Genomic DNA, 20668 nt, shown 5'->3' with positions numbered 1-20668 from the left:
TGTAGAGGTCTTCTCCTGGGAGAAGTCTTGAGCCTCAGTGGATTCACCTCACCACAAGATGCTGTGTAAGTCTCTGTGGAACTGACTAATGGGGGCATGGAGGAGAGTCATCTTGGCTGGGGGAGAAGAACACGGGAACAGATTATCAATGGAGCCTGGTAAATGGTGCCTGGGGGTGTTACTGGATTGCTGAGGAAGCATGAGATCGCTAACAGAACTGGGTGTCAAAGAGTTTCTTCCACCTTGCACGATTGTCATTATTGCGGCTCATAGAGTCAGCATTCACCATGTGGTGCCGTCAGAGGCACTGGCTGCCTATGCACATGTGATCAGTGAGGCTGTGCTTCTTAGGATCTTTGTAGCTTCCCCTTGGGCTTAACTGAGCTCCCAAAGAAATGCATGGCAGACAGAACTGCCACCCTGAGGAGGGACGTGCACTGTGTCCACAGAGTGAACCCAATCCCATGACCTCCCCAGACCTCAGATGCTCTCTGAGTAACATCTTTGTGTGCCTGTTGCTATGCAAGATAAATATTTTTCAGGGCCAGGAGGTTCATCTCTCTTCCAGCTTAAACCCAGTGCTCACTGATATGGCAAGTGAAGAGGAGGAAACCCATTTTGTTTTCCATGACATTTTGTCTCCAAGAAAAACCTTGGGAGGGCAGAGCTGGGCAGACAGCCGTAGAGGTGCATTCAACACTCATGGCAGAGGAGAAAGTTCTCCTTACATGCTTTGAATAGAGGCCTTAAACTAGAGTTAGAGTTATAAACGTACTTAGTTCTAAAGGGACCTTGGCGACTATCTAACAGAGAGGAAGCAGCAGGGCTCAGAGGTGAGTAAGCTGGTCCCACCTGGGCAAACCCCTGTTCTGGAAGCCGTTGTTTCCATCCTGTTGCTCCCACCAAGTTTGCTGTGTGAGCTTGGCAGCTCGTTTCACCTTTCTGGGCCTCACAAACTCATTTGGAGGAAGCTGAAACAGGTGCTTTCTGAGACCTTCATAGTTCTTAATTCAGGATCTCCTTCACCCAGTTCTGGGACTTGTGTCATTCACATCAGTAACCGCTTTGGGGCCTTCCCTGTGCCAGCACTGTAGAAATCACCGGGGAGACGCAGGGAATAAGGACCCTTTCCCCAAAGAGCTTGCATTATGCAATAGAGATCATCATTATCCCCATTTGACAGAGAAGAGAAATGAAGTGGAACAAGAAGTTAGATACCTTACCCAAAGTCACAGTGCTAGTTAAGTGACAGAGCCGAAATTCAAACCCAGGTCCATCCGATTCCAAAGCCCAGAATCCCTTCTGCTTCTAAAGCCAGGCCACACTGATGGTGCTCGGAGGGAACATCCTGACCAGGGCCACCAGGCCGGCAGTGCCCTTAACTCTGCAGTCCACTGCCTCCCAACTTCAAGATTCCTTCTGCCTCTCTTGAGAGGGTTACCAAATTTAGCAAAGAAAAATATGGCATGCCAGTTAAATTTAAATTTCAGATAAATAGCTAATCATTCTGTTAGCGTAAGTATGTTCCATGCAATACTTGGGACATATTTAGACTAAAAAAAATTGTTGCCTGTCTGAAATTCAAATTTAACCGGGTGTCCTGTGTTTTATCTGGCAATACTATCTGCTGAAAACTTCTGAACATTTGTGTGAGGAAGTCAAGCATAGAGGAGGGCTGAGGGAGAGTGCCCAGGTCAGTTCACAGGCCCACACCTTGCTGGCAGTCATCCTCAGTCGGTGGACACTGGGCAGAATGTGGATTTCTTATCTTGGAACACAATAATCCATTACTACTGAACTCTTCCAGGAGGACCAGGCAGAGAGTGAGCAGCTGCCCCCAGGGTCCCTGCTCCCTACAATGTCGAATGACGAGGCGGAAAGGACACTGTCATGAGACCCAGTCAAAGCAAGGCTCAGTTTCAGCTTAGCCACTTTCAGGCTGTGTGAGCTTGGCCGAGTTATTTAAACCCTTGGACTCGACCTTCCTCACCTGTCGAATGGGGATGAGAATATGTTAAGACAGAAGGATGAGATTGCTTTAGATTCAGAAGGACTGAATTGTTTGAAAGTTCTGTAAAATATAAGGAGCTATTTTTTAGTGTCATCTCCATATAGAAACTTTCTTTTTGATTTTTTTGTGTGCTTAGTTTTAAAGTATTTCAGGCATAGAACATTTTAGTATAAAAGTAAAACATAAGGACTTAAATTTTTTATAGTCATATCTCAACAGAACCTCATGATGGTTGACCTTTCACCTTCATGCAGATATACAGAGAAAGTTTTGGAAAATCCTAAAATTCTTCGATACCACTGGAGAATTTGACTCACTCCAGAAACCACACTGAGGAATTCACTCTTCACTGCCTCATGCGCCAGCAGTTCAAATCTGTGGCTTGGCAACATTACAAATTATAACTCCCTGTGGACCCTTTAATCTCTATAAGAATCGGGGCTGGCTCTGTGACCTAGTGGTTAAGTTCTCGCGCTCTGCTGCGGCGGTCCAGGGTTCGGATCCTGGGCGCGGACATGGCACCACTCGTCAGGCCACGTTAAGGCGGCGTCCCACATCCCACAACTAGAAGGACATGCAACTAAGATATACAACTGTGTACAGGGGCGGTTTGGGGAGATAAAGCAGAAAAAAAAAATTGGCAACAGTTGTTAGCCCAGGTGCCAATCTTTAAAACAAAAGAACTAAAAACGTGAATATGTTATGCAAATGCCTAGAGTTACATTATTTTTATCATTTTTGCGTATGCCCTTCCGGTTATATGTGTATGAGTTTCAGATAATTGAAATTATCTCCATGCTATTTTGTATCCTGCTTTTTTCACTTTAAATCATCTCATACACATTTGTCCAGGTGGCTGCATAGTCTTAAAAAATAGCAGTTTTAATGACTGCCTCGCTGTCTCTTGAGTTGTTATGCCATCATTTACTTTATTGTTCCCCCTTGGCTGGATGATTGTTGCCTCTAAGTGACTTTTAGATGGTCACTTTAAAGGTGGCACGAGGAAGGGTAGGTACCATATATATCCCACTCTTGTCCTTTGGTCTCCCTCCCAGGCCACACACACAACCACTAGGGCAGAATGCTAAAAACCTCAAGGATGTATAATCCAGGGGTGAGGAGAGTGAGAAACAAGGTTAGGACCCACCCTCTTTCTATTGTTGACCTGTGGTGCCTTGGACAAAATGCTAACCCCCCCTGCGAGTATGTGGCCCCAGGCCTGAGTGAGGGGTGAGGAAGGCAGATATTTCCTGTTCTTTTCTGTCTCCTACACCTTTGTCCAACCACCTCCTACAGCGCCATCAAGACAATAGGGACCTAGAGCAGCATCTTTAGCAAAAATAAATCAATTCTGGGTGATATGCAAAAGGGCTGCCTAGGCAGCATGGCTCGGAGGTTAAGGTCGTGAACCCTGAAGCAGGCAGCTGAGTGTGAACCCTGACTTCTCCACTTATCTGCCCAAGGTCTGGGCAGCTTGTTTACCTCTCCATGTCTTGTGGCCCCATTTGTAAAATAGGGGAAAATAACAAGACGTCCGTGTCTGCCCAGGTCCTCCAGGAAACAGATGTGTGAGAAGTTTATTGGGAGGACGCCTGTGATGAATAAAGGGAGGGAGTAGGAATAGTTGACGGATGGATGGGGCCTTCAGACTACGATGAAGGTCTGTCACCTATGAAAGGAGAGAAGGAAGGAGGGAACAGAGCAAGAAGAGCTCTGCCTGCACTGCAGCCCTGGAAAAGTCTGGCCCACCCTAGCACCCCACCATGCTCAGTCGGAGCAGCCCAGGGAGAGTGTGGCAGCTGAAGGCTGTCCACCACCTACCCTCCCTCAGCAAGTTCTCTTAAGGAAGATCTGAGCCACACACCTCCATGGCTGCACACCTCGTAGAGGAGATTCAAGTACTTAGAATGTTGCTTAGTATGTGGCACATGGGAAGCACTATGAAAGTTACAGCTGCTGCCCTCACTAGGTAGCATATGTTATAATTCGCAAAGCTCTTTCAAATATATTATTTCATTTAATCATCACAATTACCTTGTACAGCTAGTATTTTATCCTCATTTGACAAATGAGAAGGCTCAGAGAGGTCACATGATTTGCCTGAGGTCGCACAACTAGTCAGTGGTGGAGGTGAGACTTGACTCTAAGCCCCTTGAGGGCACAGCCCATGGTGTCTTTATTTTTGTTATCTTGTAATAGCAGTTCAGGTGGAGATGAAGATAACACAAAACCTTGTCGTCAAGGAGCTCATATTTTTGGTGATACAGACATAAATAGATAATTTCCGGAGACCCTAACACATGGAATTACTTCCTGTTTCCTAAACACACCAGGTACTTCTTCCTCCTCTGTCTCCAGCCCCCAGCCTTTCTCTGTGCCGACTTTCCAGCTTGGAGGGCCCAGCCCACCTGTCAGATTCTGCCCATCTTTTAACGACTGGCCATTTCCTCCAGGAGACAACCCTCACCATGCCCCAATCGGAATTACTTCACTCCTTCTCTGTGCTTCCATATTCCACACTTCGTTCCAATGCAGTGTCTGCCCTATGGTAGAGCTTGTTAGTTTACTCATCAGCCACTTGCAGTAGATTGTGAGCACCTTAAAGGTAACAGCCATTTCTTACTCATCTACAAATCCCCTGCAGGCTCCAATATCAGCAGTAATAGATGATCAGTAAATGTGTCATGGGTGAATGAGTTCACTGATTCTGTATAGGGGTGTGTGTTTGAGAGGGGGATAGAAGGGGTGGGAAGTCAGTCAGTGAGAGTGGTCATCAGACCAATACAGACATAGAAGATAACCAAACAGCATGCGAATGCTGTGACAGAAATTGCTGCAGGTGGAGTATGGGGTCACCTGATAATAGGCTGGCATTAAGGTGGACATTTTTCTTGAATCAAAATTTCTAGGGGCTGGCCCCATGGCCGAGTGGTTAAGGTCACACGCTCCACTTCGGCAGCCCAGGGTTTCACTGGTTCGGATCCTGGGTGTGGACATGGCACCACTCATCAAGCCATGCTGAGGCAGTGTCCCACATAGCAGAACTAGAAGGACCTACAACTGGAATATACAACAATCTAATGGGGGGGCTTTAGTGAGAGGAAGAAGAAAAAGAAAAAAATTTCTGGTTATATCATTCTATCCTTGTATCCCCAGGGCCTAGCACGGTGCCAGGCACGTGGTAGGTATCCAGTAAGATTTTGTTGAATGAATGAATGAATGAATGAATGAAGTGTTTTCTAATTTGAGTCCAGATCAGTGGCTTTGGCCGAGACCCAAAATCTCAGTCCAGATGCTGCTTATGGTGGATCTCAACAGGAACAATTCTGTCCCTACAAAGACATTTGGCAATGTCTAGAGACAGTTTTTATTGTCAAAACTGGTGGTGCTGCTGACTTCTAGTGGCTAGAGGCCAGAGGTCCCACAACGTACAGGTCAGTTCTCACATCAAATAATTATCCAAGCCAAAATGTCAGTAACACCATTATTGAGAAACCCTGAAATAAACTCAGAGCCTGCAGCCAGAGGTTGGAAGACTGTGCCTGAGAGAGGCTTGCCTGGTTCAAAGCATCCTTGGTTCCTAAAGTGGACGCAATCTGGGAGTCCACCTTCGCTCAGTAGCTTAGCCTCCAGACCCTTCCAGACACCTGGAAAGGTGAGAGAGCAGCCAGCTTCCTCCTCTCTTCTCCCCTCCCACCCCCGTCCTTCCTACTAAACCAAGACACTTGAGGAAATGGATGCTGTCTATTCCAGGAGCTGCTCAGAGACCCTCTGTACATCGGCCTGAAACACCAGCGTGTGCGCGGGAAGGAATACGACGACCTGCTGGACGAGTTCATGCAGGCCGTGACAGACAAGTAAGTCGATCAGTCTGTCCCTTTTAAAAGAGGACTTTTAAGAGAGAGCATGGGGGCCGGCCCGGTGGCACCCTGGTTAAGTTCGAACATTCCGCTTTGGCGGCCCGGGGTTCACCAGTTCGGATCCCAGGTGCGGACACGGCACCACGTGGCAAGCCATGCTGTGGTAGGCATCCCACATAGAAAGTAGAGGAAGATGGGCACAGATGTTAGCTCAGGGCTGGTCTTCTTCAGCAAAAAAGAGGAGGATTGGCAGCAGATGTTAGCTCAGGGCTAATCTTCCTCAAAAACAAGAGAGCATATTGAAAGTCAGTACTTATTTTGGCAGGTACACAAACGAGGCAGTAGATGCGTGCTTTTCCAGGTGGTCTGAAAATTCCAACTTGACCCCATGTACTTGGAAGACTCAAAGCCAAATGGGCTTGTTGTCTGGGAGACTCTTTGGGAGCAGACAGAGGAGAGCAGAGGGTTGATAGCTGAAGGTCTGTGATCTGGATTAGTTAAGTATCCAGTGTCCCAGAGGAAAACCCCCTTAGCTTGAGGTGTTCTGGGTCGTTGACATGAAGAGGAACACTGTGAGTGGGAAGGAAAGGAGTGTGCCCTTCTGACGAAACGGCTTTGGAAGGCAGCTTGTCACGTTAGTCCTCATTTTCCACCTCTACATGAGGACCAAGAGGTGTTAATGAGCCACCACAGCAGGCCATACGGGCTCTGGGCCTATGAGAATTATGAGGTGTCATCTCTGCACTGGGGTGTGCAATATTGGTGGCTTCCATCCCTCTCCCCTGCCCCATCTGTCTGCCGTCGTGGCCACCCACTCACCCTGCCATGGCTGGCATGCTGCTGGGATGGCATCCTAGAAACAGCCCCCGAACCCACCCACCTTTAGTCTTACAGACAAGTCAGTCAAGGCAGAGTTTCAGTAGCTCAACAGCCCCCGCAGATCGAGCAGGTTTCCTTCTCACTTGAAAATCTCCAGCTTTTCTTGCTATCCCATGAGTACCCAGGTATGGCAGAACCGGCCTGGTTGTCCTTGGCAAAGTACTCCCTTGCCCACTTCAGTCACTCACACCAGCGCAGTGGGCTGGAGAGAGAGCTGCTTTGGCCTCTGCAGCCCGTGAAGTCTCATTTGGGTGGGCTTTGGGGGTGGGCAAACTGACGCCACCACTTCCAGGTTACGGAACTGTTAAGTCTCTTTGTCTGGTTTCCTTCTCTGGGGATAAGAAGAAAGCATTCTATTATTGTTGTGTTTTTTGTTTTTGTTGTTTAAGATGAGAGAAATAATATGTTATATGGGATGGGAATGATCCTATAGAAGAGGAAATTAGTAGTGGAGTGTGGGGGCAAAAGTTCTAGAGTAAGGGAGAAGCAAAGATCTAGGGCACACCTGGAGAGCTTAGTCTTAGATAGGAGCAGAGAGGCCCATCCGCAGGGAGAGAGGGAAGGCAGAGCACTGGGCACAGATATGGGCGGGTGGGTAGATGTGGTGGGGGGGCATGTGGGAGCCCCATCAGATGAAGGCAATGTCACCCCCTGAGAGTGAGGATGGGGACAGAGGTGGCGGAGGCTTAAGGATGGAGGAGGTATGACCTAGAATGTCCAAACCAGGGAAGTGGAAGATGATTGCTGGGTAGCTTCATGGGCCTCCTTGAGGTTATTGCTCATGAATGTAACTTAGGTCAGTTAACCGCTTTCTGTGTTTTTCTCTAACCAGTTTCAACTGGATGCAGGGCAGAAAGAGGCAGAGAGTAGGATTTAATCACGGTTGGGATTTTGCCAGGCAAGGGAGAAAGAAATTAAGAGTGTATTCAAGGGGATGATTATAATGATGTGTCCTGAGGTCTAGGCTAGATAAGAAGGGACATGAGGACACAGTGGAGGTGAGAGCTAAGGGACAGTGATATGGTCAATGCTCAGTAAGTCCTAATGAGGCCTAAGAATTGTTGAGTTGGGTAACAGATGGAATGAGCTGGAAAGAAAGGAGGTGGTAATCAGAAAGTTAGGTGTTTGAAGCTGAATTATGGAGGAAGTTCTGTTAGGGAGATGTGACCACCAAAGCAGCTAATTCAAGGGTCAGCTGCATTAATAGCGGCCTATCATCTAGAACAGGGGAGGTGAATGTCCCACTTAATTCTCCCCGTTTCAGACCATCCTGAATACCACATTCAGTTCCGGACAAGATACGTCGAAGGTCATAAATTACCTAAAGCGCCTTTGGAGAACAATAACCATGACAGTGCAGGGCGCCAATGGCTTAGCCTGGTGGAGAGAAGACCTAGGGACTGCTCTGTGAAAATCAGGGGTGCAACACTCCCTCCAGAGATCCGAAAGCTGTTCTTCCAGAAGAGGACTGGACTTGCTTCTTTATGCCCGTATGGAGAGGAACTAATTGGTAGAATACCAAAGGAGGCAGTTTTCAGCTCAAAATAAATCAGAGCTGTCCCTGTGGAAATGAGTTCCCTGTCATAGAAAGAGTTCAAGGATACGTTGTGTGGCTTATTATAGGAGGTGCTATTATAGGAAGTAATTTAAGCATCAGTTGCTCTTTAAGATGCCTTCCTACCCCATTATTCTATTTGGATCTTTTAAAATTCCTGCATGGCTGGCAGGCTAGGTATTATTATGTCCAGTTTACAGAGGAGGAAACTGAGACCCTGAGGGGCTAAGGAACCTGTCTCACAGGTCACCCAGTATCTGGCATGACTTCAAGTTGAATGTGTGTCTGCTGACTGTGAGGCCAGACTGTTTTCTACAATGCTGAGTTACCTGTGGAAGAAAAGAGAAGGGAATGAAATTGGCTTTGAGAGCCCATTTTTTTGCTTCCCATTTTCAGGGCTCACTGCCTATCTAATGAGTCAGTAGTCATTCCAGGATTCCCCACAGGGAAGTCTTACTATTCGTGTGAGAAGGTTAAAAAAACAAGGATGTAAGAGCCTCTTCAAATTACCATCAAACTCAGTTCACAGACACACAGGCAGTCCGGGGGTGAACCCTGGGGAGAGGGGTGTGCATCAGCCAAGAGGAATGCGTCCTTCAGTGGAAAAGATGATGGGCTGACAGTCAGTTGTTTTGACTTTCTAATAAGCTAAAGCAGGTGTTTCTGTGGATACTGCAGGTGAGGAAGGAGCTGGTCTCCCTGGGCACTCTCGGGAATATAGTAGCCCCAAGACAGAATGCCCGGCCTGGGAGTGAGTCAGCAGCCCTGAAGCCAAACACAGTGTATTTTAAGAAAGAACCTCAGGAAATGTTGACTCTTGCCTTCAGCATCTTTGCCTCTTTCCAAACATCCTGCTAATAAAAAGGTCTACCTTCTTGCCCCTACCCACTAATCGGGGTGTGTCTTAAGATTTTTTGGTGTGAAAAAGAGTCACTAGGCTTAGCTACCATCCTGGAGTTTGGCCACTGGGGAGGGCCCCCTGGGGCAGAAGGAATCTCCACCTGAGTCGGTAAACCCAGCAACAGACAGCTGCGAGTGTCCTGCTCCCAGCTGAGACAAAGCCTGAGGTTCCCATGGTCCATTCTTTCTGCTCTTTCCCTGCCAAGCGTGGGACCTGGAGCATTGCACCTGAGCAACAGCTTTCCCCGATGGTTTCCACTTACATTGTTCATTTCTGTTACTTGCAGTAGAATGGAAGGGAATGGTCCGTCTAAGTTTACACCTGGAGCCCTCGCTCTGTCTGACACTTGGCCTGAGTTGGACAGAAGTTTGATGTCAACAGCAGCTTCAGCCTTTAAGCAGGCCAGGAAAGGAAACCACCCCGTTTCTCTCTGGCTCCCCAAATCCTAAAGACAGAGATTGCTAAGCTGCTGAAATAAGAGTGACAAAGAAGGGAAATGATAGTTTAAAAAAAAAATTGACCTTAATAAAAAAGTCATCTGCTTTTTAGCTCCAGGAAAATTTCTGTCTTTTTGGGTCTCTCCATCTTTCTATCTCTGGTTCTCTCTGTCTCTCTCTCCCTCTCTCTCTCTCTCTCTCTCTCTCAGACACACACACACACACACACACACACACGCACCATCCTACACTTGATACCTGAGGCTCACACCATAGTGAGACTGGCACAGTACCACTTCCACCACATTCTACTGGTTAAAGCAAATCAAGGTCCATACCAGATTCCAAGGGAAAAGATAACATAAAGACGTAAATATCAAGAGGCATGGTTCATTGGGGAACCACCAATGTAGCAAACTACCACACCCCATCCAGGCTGGGAGGGACAGGGAATGGGGCAGCCAGCGTTATAGGAGACTGTGCTCAGGAGACGCAAGAAGGCAGAGAAAAGAATAACACAGTTAGTCATATAAGCAGAGAAATGTATCATATAAAACTGACAGTCATCTCCCAAGTGCCTGCTGTATACAAGATGCTGTGCCAGGTACGGGTCGGCAGTCCGTAGAGAGGGAAACAGTCCTGCTCTCAAGGAGCTTTGCATGCGAAGACATTTTTATGTATCTGCTGGAGTTGAGAGCTGACCTCTAAGCTTTCTTAGGCTCTGAGTGTCCATGTAAGTCTGGAGCTCAAGAAGAGTTCTAGGGCGGAATTATAAAGCTGGGAGTTGCCAGTCCATAGATGGTATTTAAAGTCAAGGGAGTGATTGAGTTCACCTAGAGATAGAGAGTAGACAGAGAAGAGATTGTCTCACCACCATTTTCTGAACCATGCTTGCAAATCAAAGCGTTCAACAAAATTTAGGATTAGACGAGGGTATTGTTGGTAGGAATGACAAGGAGGGTGAAAAGGTTTCATTCCTTGTGCCAGCTCTGGTTGCTGGGATTCCAAGGCCTCTCTAGGTTCAACAGGGAAGAGTGTCATGGTTGATTAGCAGTGTCTTCCCTGAGCAGGGGAATGAGGCATGCAGCACGTGTGCTATGCTTTAACTGTCCTGGATGTGTGAGGAGCCTAGTGGCCCAAGCATCTGTGACTCTATGAGCAGTCACACTTGCTGGTCCTTCTGTGACTCCTACAGCTCAATAGCAACTCAGAGGCCAAAGGAACCTGAAGGTGGAAGATTTTTCTTCTCCAGGTGTTCAGGATATTTCAAGAGCTAAACCAAGCCTGTCTATTCAGTCCACATGAAACTGCAGCTGCTTCTTCTGAGTTACAAAAACATTCAAGAATATGCTGCCTTGGGTACACCCCACCCCCACCCTACACTGGAACAAAGTAGTGGATCAAATAAAAGAGGGTACGTGAATCCTGGACTGTGGTTCCCAAAGCTGGCTTGGCACCCAAATCACCAGGAGAGTCATGAAAAATACAGACTCCCGGCCCCTATGCCGGTAGGCCTGGATTAAGGCCTGAGCATCTGTATTTTTGAAGCTTTCTTGGTGCTTCTGATAGAGCTGTGCAAAGACTGAAGTTTGGGAAACTCTGATGGACTGCATCCCCAGAAAAGGCATGTTTTGAGCGACCCCAGCTCACTCCACTTTCAGAGTCAGACTGGAGCCTGAGGTGACGCATAAGGGCCAATACAGAGACTTTTCGCATGTCTTTCCCCCAGGGACCTACATAAGGAAAGACCCAGCACATTCTCGGGGCTCACCCTGCCATGGCAGTCCATCTTGACAAGGCACCTGCTGCTCTGACAGTCTGCAAACCTACCCAGTGGGGCTGTGCCTGCTGCTTCTGCTGGAATCCCCTTTGCCCTGAGGAACTTGAGCTGCTTTCAGGCCTGGCATACTTACCTTTTCCCACGTGGGGAAAGCACTCATACATCTGGGCCCCCCAGCCTGGAAGACACATCATGGGATGGGATCAGGCCTGCCTTTCCTCACCAACCAGGCGCACACTCAGGCCTGATTTCCTGGCCTCAAGCTTTGAGTTTATGACAGCTAATGAGTTTGAAAGAGGGAGATGGCGAGTGCATTAGTTAGGTAAAGACAGTTATAACTGTCTTGTTCAGGGGATTTCTTATAAAAGCTTCCTGTGGAAGTACGGAAACTCACATCATCCTCCCAAGAAATATGTGTATTTTTTGGAATTTCACTTTTCAAACTTGTATTTTTCTGGCAAAGGGATAGGAACAACAGGTTCCTACGGCAGCCAGCACTCTGAGACCTGAGCTTTATTTTCATCACTGAGGTGAGAAAACTCATCATAGAAGCTCCAGGAAAGCTAGGAGCAGCACAAACAAATACTGTATCTAATCATGCTTTCCCAGGGCTTTTGAATAATGACTACATGCCCAACACTCTACAAGGCACTTTAATGAGATTCAAAAGAAAGAAATGATGCGGGCCATGTCCTCATGAATCTTACAGACCTTCCGAGAAGACAAAATTGTTGAACAGGAAATAATTAGAGAAGAGTTAAGTTCTCAGCTACTTGGTGTTGACTTTCAGTTCAATGGGAATTCAGAGAAAGGAGTAATCAGAGATGTCTGGGAAGAGATGGAAATTATACAAATTTGGGGCCAAATCTGAGTAAGCAACAGGAGAAAGAATGCATTCCATAAAGATGATATACCATGAGAAAAGCAAGAACACAGGAAAAGCAAGGAGTATGCAGAAGACTTTAGAAGCCTGGCCCCACTAGAGAGGAATGTTTATGGGTTCAAAATAAGGTTAAGTAGGAAGGGGGCAGGCTATGATAGGCCGCAAAATCCAGGCAGAAGATCATAGTTATTACAGCTCAGAAGTGGAAAGGGCTTCAGCTGTCTCATCCAGTGGTTTTTCAACCAAGCTTCCCCAAGCCCCGGGCCTTTAAAGAGGTCATCAGAGCTGCTCTAAATGAAGTATGTCCCACCAACCATATAAAATTTAAACCACTTGAAGAAACACTTCATTGTTTTTAATTGCTTTCTGTATCATGGTTCTGCTCAAGATTTCATTAATTAAAGAAGAATTCTGCTGAGAATTTTTGAAAACTACCAATCCACACAATACCTTATTTAGCACTTGATGCAGAGGGCGATAGGGAACTATGGAAGGTTCTTGAGCAACAAGAGTATTGAAATTGACAGTATGTGGGTGAAGATAAGAACAGAAGCCACAGTAGTTCTGCCCATAGCAAATTCTGCCCTCCAGGGAAATCTTCCCTGACCAGCCTGGCCTGAAACTCTTGCCATGTTTGTAATCATGGAGTCACTTATTGTTCGTCTAATTCATTTGCTAATTAATCATGCACTGCATTGTGACATCTCTTCTATAATGGTGTAGAGCTTTCCTTTAAAGCTTTTTTGGTCTTTAACTTTTCACAGTCAGAGCAGAGATTGGGCAAAGGTGTGCCTAGACTATTGTAGAGGGGATCAAGTATCAGCATGAGCCGGACTAGGTGGACTTTGCAGATCATCCATTCCCCAGGTCCTATGACTCTGTCATGTCTCTACCAGACTGGTTGTTCCTGGGGACAGGGAGGATGATTTTACTCATGGTGGCCCACAGTAAATGGTGAGGGTGGGAGTTGAGTGGTTGGCTGGTTGGTTGGTTGAGGGATTGAAAGCCTTCACTAGCCTACCTATCCATTAGAATGGACTGAAGCTTATGAATTTGACCACATCTGACGAAGCTCAGAGGATGGAACTTTGGGACTCATTCTAGCTTGTCTGACCTCTGAAGAAGCAGGACAGTTGTCCAGTCTCAGCCTGTAGCGGTTAATTGTTGACAGTCCAGCTCCTACACATTCCCATCAGAATAGGAGCCAGATGTTGCATGACAACGGACTCTCACACCTGCAAGGAATCTCTTCTGGGTCACGGAAAGGGCTGGAAGGCTGTAGCAAAATGCAAACCAGCACGCAGCTCTCTGGGACCTATTCACTTCCATGGTGGCCACGCCAACTGAATAATTTAGAGGGTGTGAGGTTCATTAGTCAAAGCCCAGCCTCAGGCCTGAGGCTGAAATGTGTGCAAGGAGGTTCACTGAGTGGGGAGGGGGATTCAGTGACACCAGCTGGTTATTTTGTTTCCATTTTCTCTCAGCAGCCAGATTTTATCACCTGGTATCAAGAATAGGAAGAAAATCATGCCCAGACCTGAAAGCTTCAGATTGTGGCAGAGGGGATGGAGGAAGAAGGGGGTTTTTCCCTAATTTTCCTCAATGGATTAATAATAATAACAACAACAACCCTTTTTTACTCAATTGCTTACTATGTGCGGACTCTGATGTAACCGTTTATTCAATATTAATTCATTTTATTCTCACAGCAACCCTCTGAGGTGGGTTCTATTATTAGCTTCATTTTAAGGGATGAGGAAACTGAAGCCTATAAAGTGTAAGTACCTCGCCTAAGAAAGGGGATCCTATGAAGATCCCACCCACTAACAACAGTGGTTGTTAAGCATGAACTCCAGAGCAAGACTGCCTGAGTTGGAACCTCTCACCTGCCATTCATTAATAAGCTACTTAATCCATCTGTGCCTCAGTGTCCTCATTTCTAAAATGCATTTTTAAGATTTATCTTGTAGAGTGCTTATGATGGATAAATGAGACAATCCGTGTAAAATGCTTAACATGATACCTGGATAAGAGTAAACACTTAGATAATCCTTGCTATTATTATCGTTAATTTAGATGATTTCCAAAGCCGCTCTCCTGTAGGCGGCGCTGTAGTGGTGCCCCCAGTCATGCATTCACACTGGGGTTAAATTATCCATGAATACATCCATCACTTCCTCCCACCCCCACGCATCCATCCCCTCCATTCCAGTAATACTTTCCCTCTCATCTCCAAATCTTCTGCCCCACTGCTAGTCTTAAGAAGAAAAAACAACCCTGGAAGTACTGGGTGTGATCCATCTCCATTTTCAGATCCCTGTGTGTGCAATCAGTAAACGCTTGGTCTTCTCCTCCCCCAAACACACCTGTTCAGTTTAACTCTGCCCCCGACGCCGGGTGGAGAGGCATTGAGTATATTCGTATGTACATGTAGGAGTGAGGTCTCATATTTTCTGCAGTTATGTCAGCCGAGTGTTGTTAGGGCCTTACAGAGCCCCCATCCTGAGAGCATTGTCCCCTTGCATAAGCTAACTTCTTTTTGTAGGACACATTTCTCAATACAGAAATGAGAAACAGAAACTTGCCCAAGGATAGAAAATTACTAAATTGTCCCAAGATCAGCCCACTGACACTGACTTATTAAGAGGCTACGCCTGTGACACCCTTGTCCTTTGCTGTTGAGGCTAGAAGGAAGCCTGTGATAGCATCGTCTCCCACCACTCTCTCCCTTGCTCCCTGAGCCCCAGCCACCCTGGCCTTTTTGCTTCTCCCTCAACAGGTCATTTTTGTTCGAGCCGCACACACAGCCTACATGATTGGTGTTTGCCCAGCCTTGAATGTCCTTCCATTTTCATGGCTGCTTCCTTCTCATCATTCAGGCTTGGAGATGGGTCCGCACCCAGGTAGGGTCCAGTGTTGAGGCCTGTACAAGGCAAGATGTTGGCACTGAGAGTCCCACAAAAAACTGGGAGCCTCAAATGGCTGCCCCTCCTCCAATGAAGAAGAAATAGGCTCTGCTCCCCAACCCACAGAAATGACAAGGAGTGGCTTGTGAGAGGAAAAAGATGTCTCTTGGAGGAAACCAAAACACCAGGCCTTCACCACATGTTGATATAGAGTCCACATTTATAATACACACATGCTGCAAAAATTCCCAAGTTAAGAAATTAGTATAAAATATTGTCCCCTACCAATGAGGTGGCTGGAGAAACTGGCAGAAGGAAAGTAAAACTTCTCTGTAGGGACACTCCCACCACCCACACTGTGTGGGATTCCTTGAGGGCAAAAACCAGTCTCCAGTGAAAATAAGTTCATGATTCACAATAATCCACATGCAAGCTATCCACAATGTGGGAAAATCAGTTACACAACTAATAGAAGAATTAGAACCCCAAGAAAAAGGATATTCTGAGAAAGATTATAAAGCAGCTACATTTAAATGTATTGAAGAGATATTTTTTACAAGAATGAAGTAATCTGAGATCCTCAAAAATCACTGCCTGTGGACATTTCAGAGACTGACCATTCCCACTCCTCATTATCCAGAAAGGAACTGCAACACCAAGATGTTTTATCAGGGAAGGTTTTTCTGAGCTACTGCTGATGCATTTCTCTAGGGAAAGAAAGGAGATGGCTAAGACTGGAACTCCCAGATCCAAGCCTCGTCATTCCATGCCGAGAGGATGTAGCAATTCCAGACAACCCCATGGCGTGGTATATTTACTCTCACTGTCTCTTTGTCTCTCTTTCTCCATGTCTTGCTCATTCATACACAGACACAGTCTCTTCTTATGCTACTGCATGCATTTTTTAGGCTTAACCAGATTGTTTTTAATCAAATTGGGTAACTGGAAAAAGATCCTAAAAACAAATGATTCCATCAAGATAAGTTATGTAAAGAAAAAAACATCTGGATGTATATACACCAAGCTGTCAACAGTGATTACCGTTAAGGGATGACCTTGCTGGGGACTTGTGCTTTCCGAGCCATTCATTTCTAGAAAGGTTCGTTGTTTGTGTGCAGGTGTCTCTGTTGTAATTAGAAGAAATAATGGATTTTTTTTATAATGAGTTAAGCAGCAATTCTTTCTCAAAGACAGTTCCTTGCATTTAAAAAAAAAAGCTCACTAAAGACAGAAAGAAAGAAGCAAGCAAGCATCCCACCCTTTATACCCAGTGGTGATTTGAGTCCTGGGCTAAGCTGGGCTCCTGTGGACAACAAAGCACTTCACATATGTTCACTCATTTAATACGACAATCCTATTAAGTAGGTCGAGTGATAAAATAGAAGTCCTAGGGAGGGCATCTTTGACTCTTCTGTTCACTGCAGTTTCTCAAGCACCCAGAACAATGCCTAGTGCAATATGGATTCTTAATAAACACTTATTGAATGAATGCACTCTTTACAGATGAGGAAACTGAGGCACAGAGAGGTTAGGAAACTCGTCCAAGGTTACGCCTTAGTAAATGGTGGAGCCAAGCTGTAAACCCAGGTAGTCCAATTCCAGAACCCACGCTCTAACTTGAATACTCCGTATTTCTGTTCTTCTACATAAAAGAAAAGACAGTCCAACATGCTCCAGACCATGCTCAACACCTTCTTGATACAGTAGGCAAGGAGGATAAATGGGAGAAAGGTCTTAGGAAAACTCTTCTACTTAACATACTCACATCTTCTCTCTCCAGCTCATTCCAGGTCAGAGTTGGTACCCCACCCCTTCTCACCATAGCGGGGGCTATGGAGGGACCAGCCATCAACTCCCATTTTCAAAACTCTTTAGCTACCATCAGAGAGGGAAGCATCCTTTTTTTTATTGAGATATAATTGACATATTGTGTACATTTAAGGTATACAATGTATTGATTTGATACATTAATATATTGCAATATGACTGCCACCATAGCATTACATAACACCTCTATCACATAATTATCATTTCTTTTTTGTGATGGGAAAACTCCCTAGTGTCTGGGTCAGTTGACTGGTGCTCCCTGTTTCTTCCTTCTTGACTATCTAATGGCCAGTGGTCTTGTTTTCATCCACCCACCAGAGCTGGGTGCCCCCTGCAGGCCTCTCCACAAACTGCCAACCCAGCCCTCAGGGGAACAGCTGAGGCTCTGGCTCCAAGCTTCTCCTGGTGGTTTTAAAACATATAAACAAAGGAAAACCCCTAAGCTTAGGGCATCTAGACTACAAAGAAAGTTTCAAGATTTTATTTTAATTTTAAAAGATTTGAAGGAGCCTAACTCTTAGCTCTAAGCCCTGAGCGTGATGTTTCAAGGCAGTGTTCACACTCTGAGTCCCTCTCAGCAGAGGGGGTCACTGCTCAGTATTTGTGTGTGCACTGAATTTTAGGAATGCCTTCTGTGGCCCAGTCTGTATCTCACTTCATTTTTCCCCCTGGCCCTTCCTTGCACTGGAACCTCACAGTCTTAGAATGCCTGAGCAAGAAACAGCCTGCTCGTTTGAACCCACCCTGTCACTTATAGGTGAGGAAACTGAGACCCAGAGAGACAATTATTTCCCCACGGTCAGTTAATGATAAAAGCAGTAGGAATTAAAGGGAACCCATTCAGTTGTTTGTTCTCATTCATATAATTCATGAAATCTCTTCCAAGTTTCCATTCAGTGCATATTTATCATGTGCTTTCTCTGTGCTCCAGAGTGTGATCAATACAAAAAGACGTGTCCCGAAGAATTCACTTCTTCCTGAGAATGTAATATGGACACATAAAATAATCAGAAAATGGTTCAGGGCGGCATTCAGTTATTTATTCTCGTGTTCATCCACATATTTATTCATTCAATGGGCATATATTTATTAAACAGCAATAAGTCACAAATAGACTTTTCTCTCAAAGAGCTTATAATTGACTAGGGAAAAATAGAAATGTGCTCAAATAATTACTGCTGAACCTATGTAGATTTAACATGTGCCTAGTTAACAGCCCTGCCTGCAGTGTCAGTCAAGGCTGATGGGGGAGTATGGTGGTTGAAGGGCCTGGGACATTTAGTTGGATTTAAAAGCCACGGCCTTCATCCCAGGAGGAGGCTAGCACTTGCTCTTACAGGGCACCTACTCTGTGCTGGGTACTTTACATCTAATTATCACAGCAGCCCTTAGAGATAAAGAAACTGAAGCTCAGAAAGGTTAAGCAACTTGTCCAAAATCACCCAGCAAGAAATTAGAAGAGTCTGGACTCACCCTAAACCCATCTGACTCCAAAACCTAGGGTCAATCCCCATAGACCCTCTGCTGCCCACCCTCCCAGCCTGGCTTGGGAAGGCCCTCGGTGTTGGTGGCCTCATGGTGTTAACTTGAATTCTTGAGTGCTTGTGATACAAAGATGGTTTGCCGCTGTGGCCCCTGGAAAAGGAGATTGCGCTGGTGAGGTCAGATGGGATGTGTGTGACTGGGCACTCCTGTGGAGGCACTGTTCCCTGCGTTCATTTGTTCCTGCTGTCATTGCTCAACAATACTGTGGAGCCAGGTAAGCACAGGCCCTGGGCATACAGCAGCACATGTGGTCTTCTGACAGGGGGGTCTGAAGCTGATTTGTCCAGAGCAGGGGGCAGGAAAGTCCGTCAGTTAGAGCTCCTTCTTCAGCTGTCGCGCCATACAGCGGTGAGGGAGACCCCTCCTCGGCCCTCAAGGACGCTGCCTAGTGCCTGCTATGATCTAGTCTGTCTCCTACCTGGCTCAGTCTTTCCTTTCTTCCCCTCCCTGACTTTGGCTCACTTTGGTCCCCAGAGGCCACAAACACAGACTGGGTTTTCCGACCTTATTGTCTTCCACCCCTAGACGAACTGTCTAATTCCAAGTAGAATGTAGCCGGTTCTATGAGAGAGGGGCAGTTTCGGCTCTGAGGAGGGTCTAGATGCAATTGTGTGACAGACTGTGTGGTACAAATACTGCGGTCGTACACCTGAATGGGGAGAGCAGAATGGGCTGAACTCGTCAGAGAAGCTTCATGGAGGACATCAGCGACCTCATGACAACTAACACATACCATCTGTGGGCAAATCAGAGCTGAGGCTGACCCCCCCAAGCCAGCCGGTGGGTTGGTAGCTGGGAAAAGTGCAGGCTTATGAGCAGACAGTTGAGGAAAAACTCAATACTGGCCTCTGACCTTTGAGAGGTCAAGAAGTCAGCAGATCGGTCTCCATCCTCTTCCCAGCACTGGGCTTTCTGGCGCCATTTGCGTGCTTGCCTGGGAACTCAGACAAACAGGGAAATTGAGGAGGAAATCCATACTGTTCCTGAAATGTTTTCTGTCTGGCCTGGGATTGCCATCAGCGCAGTGCCTGAGGAATGGCCACATCATTCTGGGATTTTTGCTTAGAAGTTCCTGCTTCCTGTGACTGTCTTGTTACTCGATGGGAGTTTTCCCTAGTAGGCCAGCATGCCAGCACAGGAGCCCGCCAGTCTGGCGGCCAGACCCAGGCGCACCAGGGGAATCTCCCAGTGTGGGACCTGGGAAGGGAAGGGCCTCAGAGGTCCTAGACAGTCTGGGGACTGGGGACCCACGGAGCGGCTCTCAGCAGAAAAGTGGCAGGTGCTTTAGGAAGTTCATTCAGGCAGCAGAATGGGTGATGGGATGGACAGCTGGGAAGACATACCAGAGATGGGAGGCATGTAGCCCCAGGGAGCCATCATGCCTGGTGCAAGGCAATGGGGACAGAGCGGGAGAGGAGGGGCTGGATAAAAGACGTGGAGGAGGACAGAGTGTGGGGGACTGGAGAGGGCTTTGAGACTGGGCGACTCTGGCTCCATCACTTACTAAATGTGTGACCTTAGGCAAGTTATTTAACCTAAGTTTCAGTCTTCGCTGATAGTAGAGTGGGATAATAATACCTTTCTTGAAGTCCGGTTGTGAGAATTCCATGAGATAATGTATATAAAAAGACTGGCACATCGTAGGTACCGAGCCTGTGAAGGTGACGGTTATCAAGGGCAGGGTTTAATAATGGGCCAGATATGGAAGATTAAGGAGAAAGAGGAGCTCAGGACGGGGGAGGGTGGTGTCCAGTGCTCACCGAGGTTGGGAATAAGCAGAGATAGGCAAACTTACTCAATAAGACAGGCTGGCACACGCTGAGTCTGAGGTGCTGGGACGTCCAAGTGGACATGTTCACGAAGCAGCAGACTGTATATGAGGCTCAACACAGGGGCACGAGAAGTTTAGGGTATTGTGAGTAGTTGCAGTCATGGGACTGGATGGGGGTCTCAGGCAGAGCTTGTGCAGTGACCAGGAAGCAGGGTCAAGAACAGAACCCCAGGAGCACACTGACATCCAAAGAGCAGAGAGGGGCAGAGGAAGAGTCCAGCCAAGGAAAGTGAGCAGGGGAACTGGTGAGGTG

General features: G+C 46.7%; 1 protein-coding gene across 3 annotated transcripts in view; it reads left to right on the top strand.

Moving 5' to 3' along the window:
* ME3 (malic enzyme 3) overlaps positions 1 to 20668 on the top strand; it is a 178866-nt gene that overhangs the window by 128032 nt on the left and 30166 nt on the right. For all 3 annotated transcript variants that reach the window (XM_046684600.1, XM_046684599.1, XM_046684601.1), the window contains exon 7: positions 5765 to 5868. In XM_046684600.1, coding sequence (XP_046540556.1) covers positions 5765 to 5868 — 104 coding nt within the window. The remainder of the gene's footprint in view (positions 1 to 5764; positions 5869 to 20668) is intronic.

This window comes from Equus quagga, chromosome 14 (genome assembly GCF_021613505.1).
Source record: "Equus quagga isolate Etosha38 chromosome 14, UCLA_HA_Equagga_1.0, whole genome shotgun sequence".
Classification (NCBI taxonomy): Eukaryota; Metazoa; Chordata; class Mammalia; order Perissodactyla; family Equidae; genus Equus; species Equus quagga.
The sequence above is the reverse complement of the archived record's forward strand: the minus strand, read 5'-3'. Positions and strand labels throughout refer to the sequence as shown.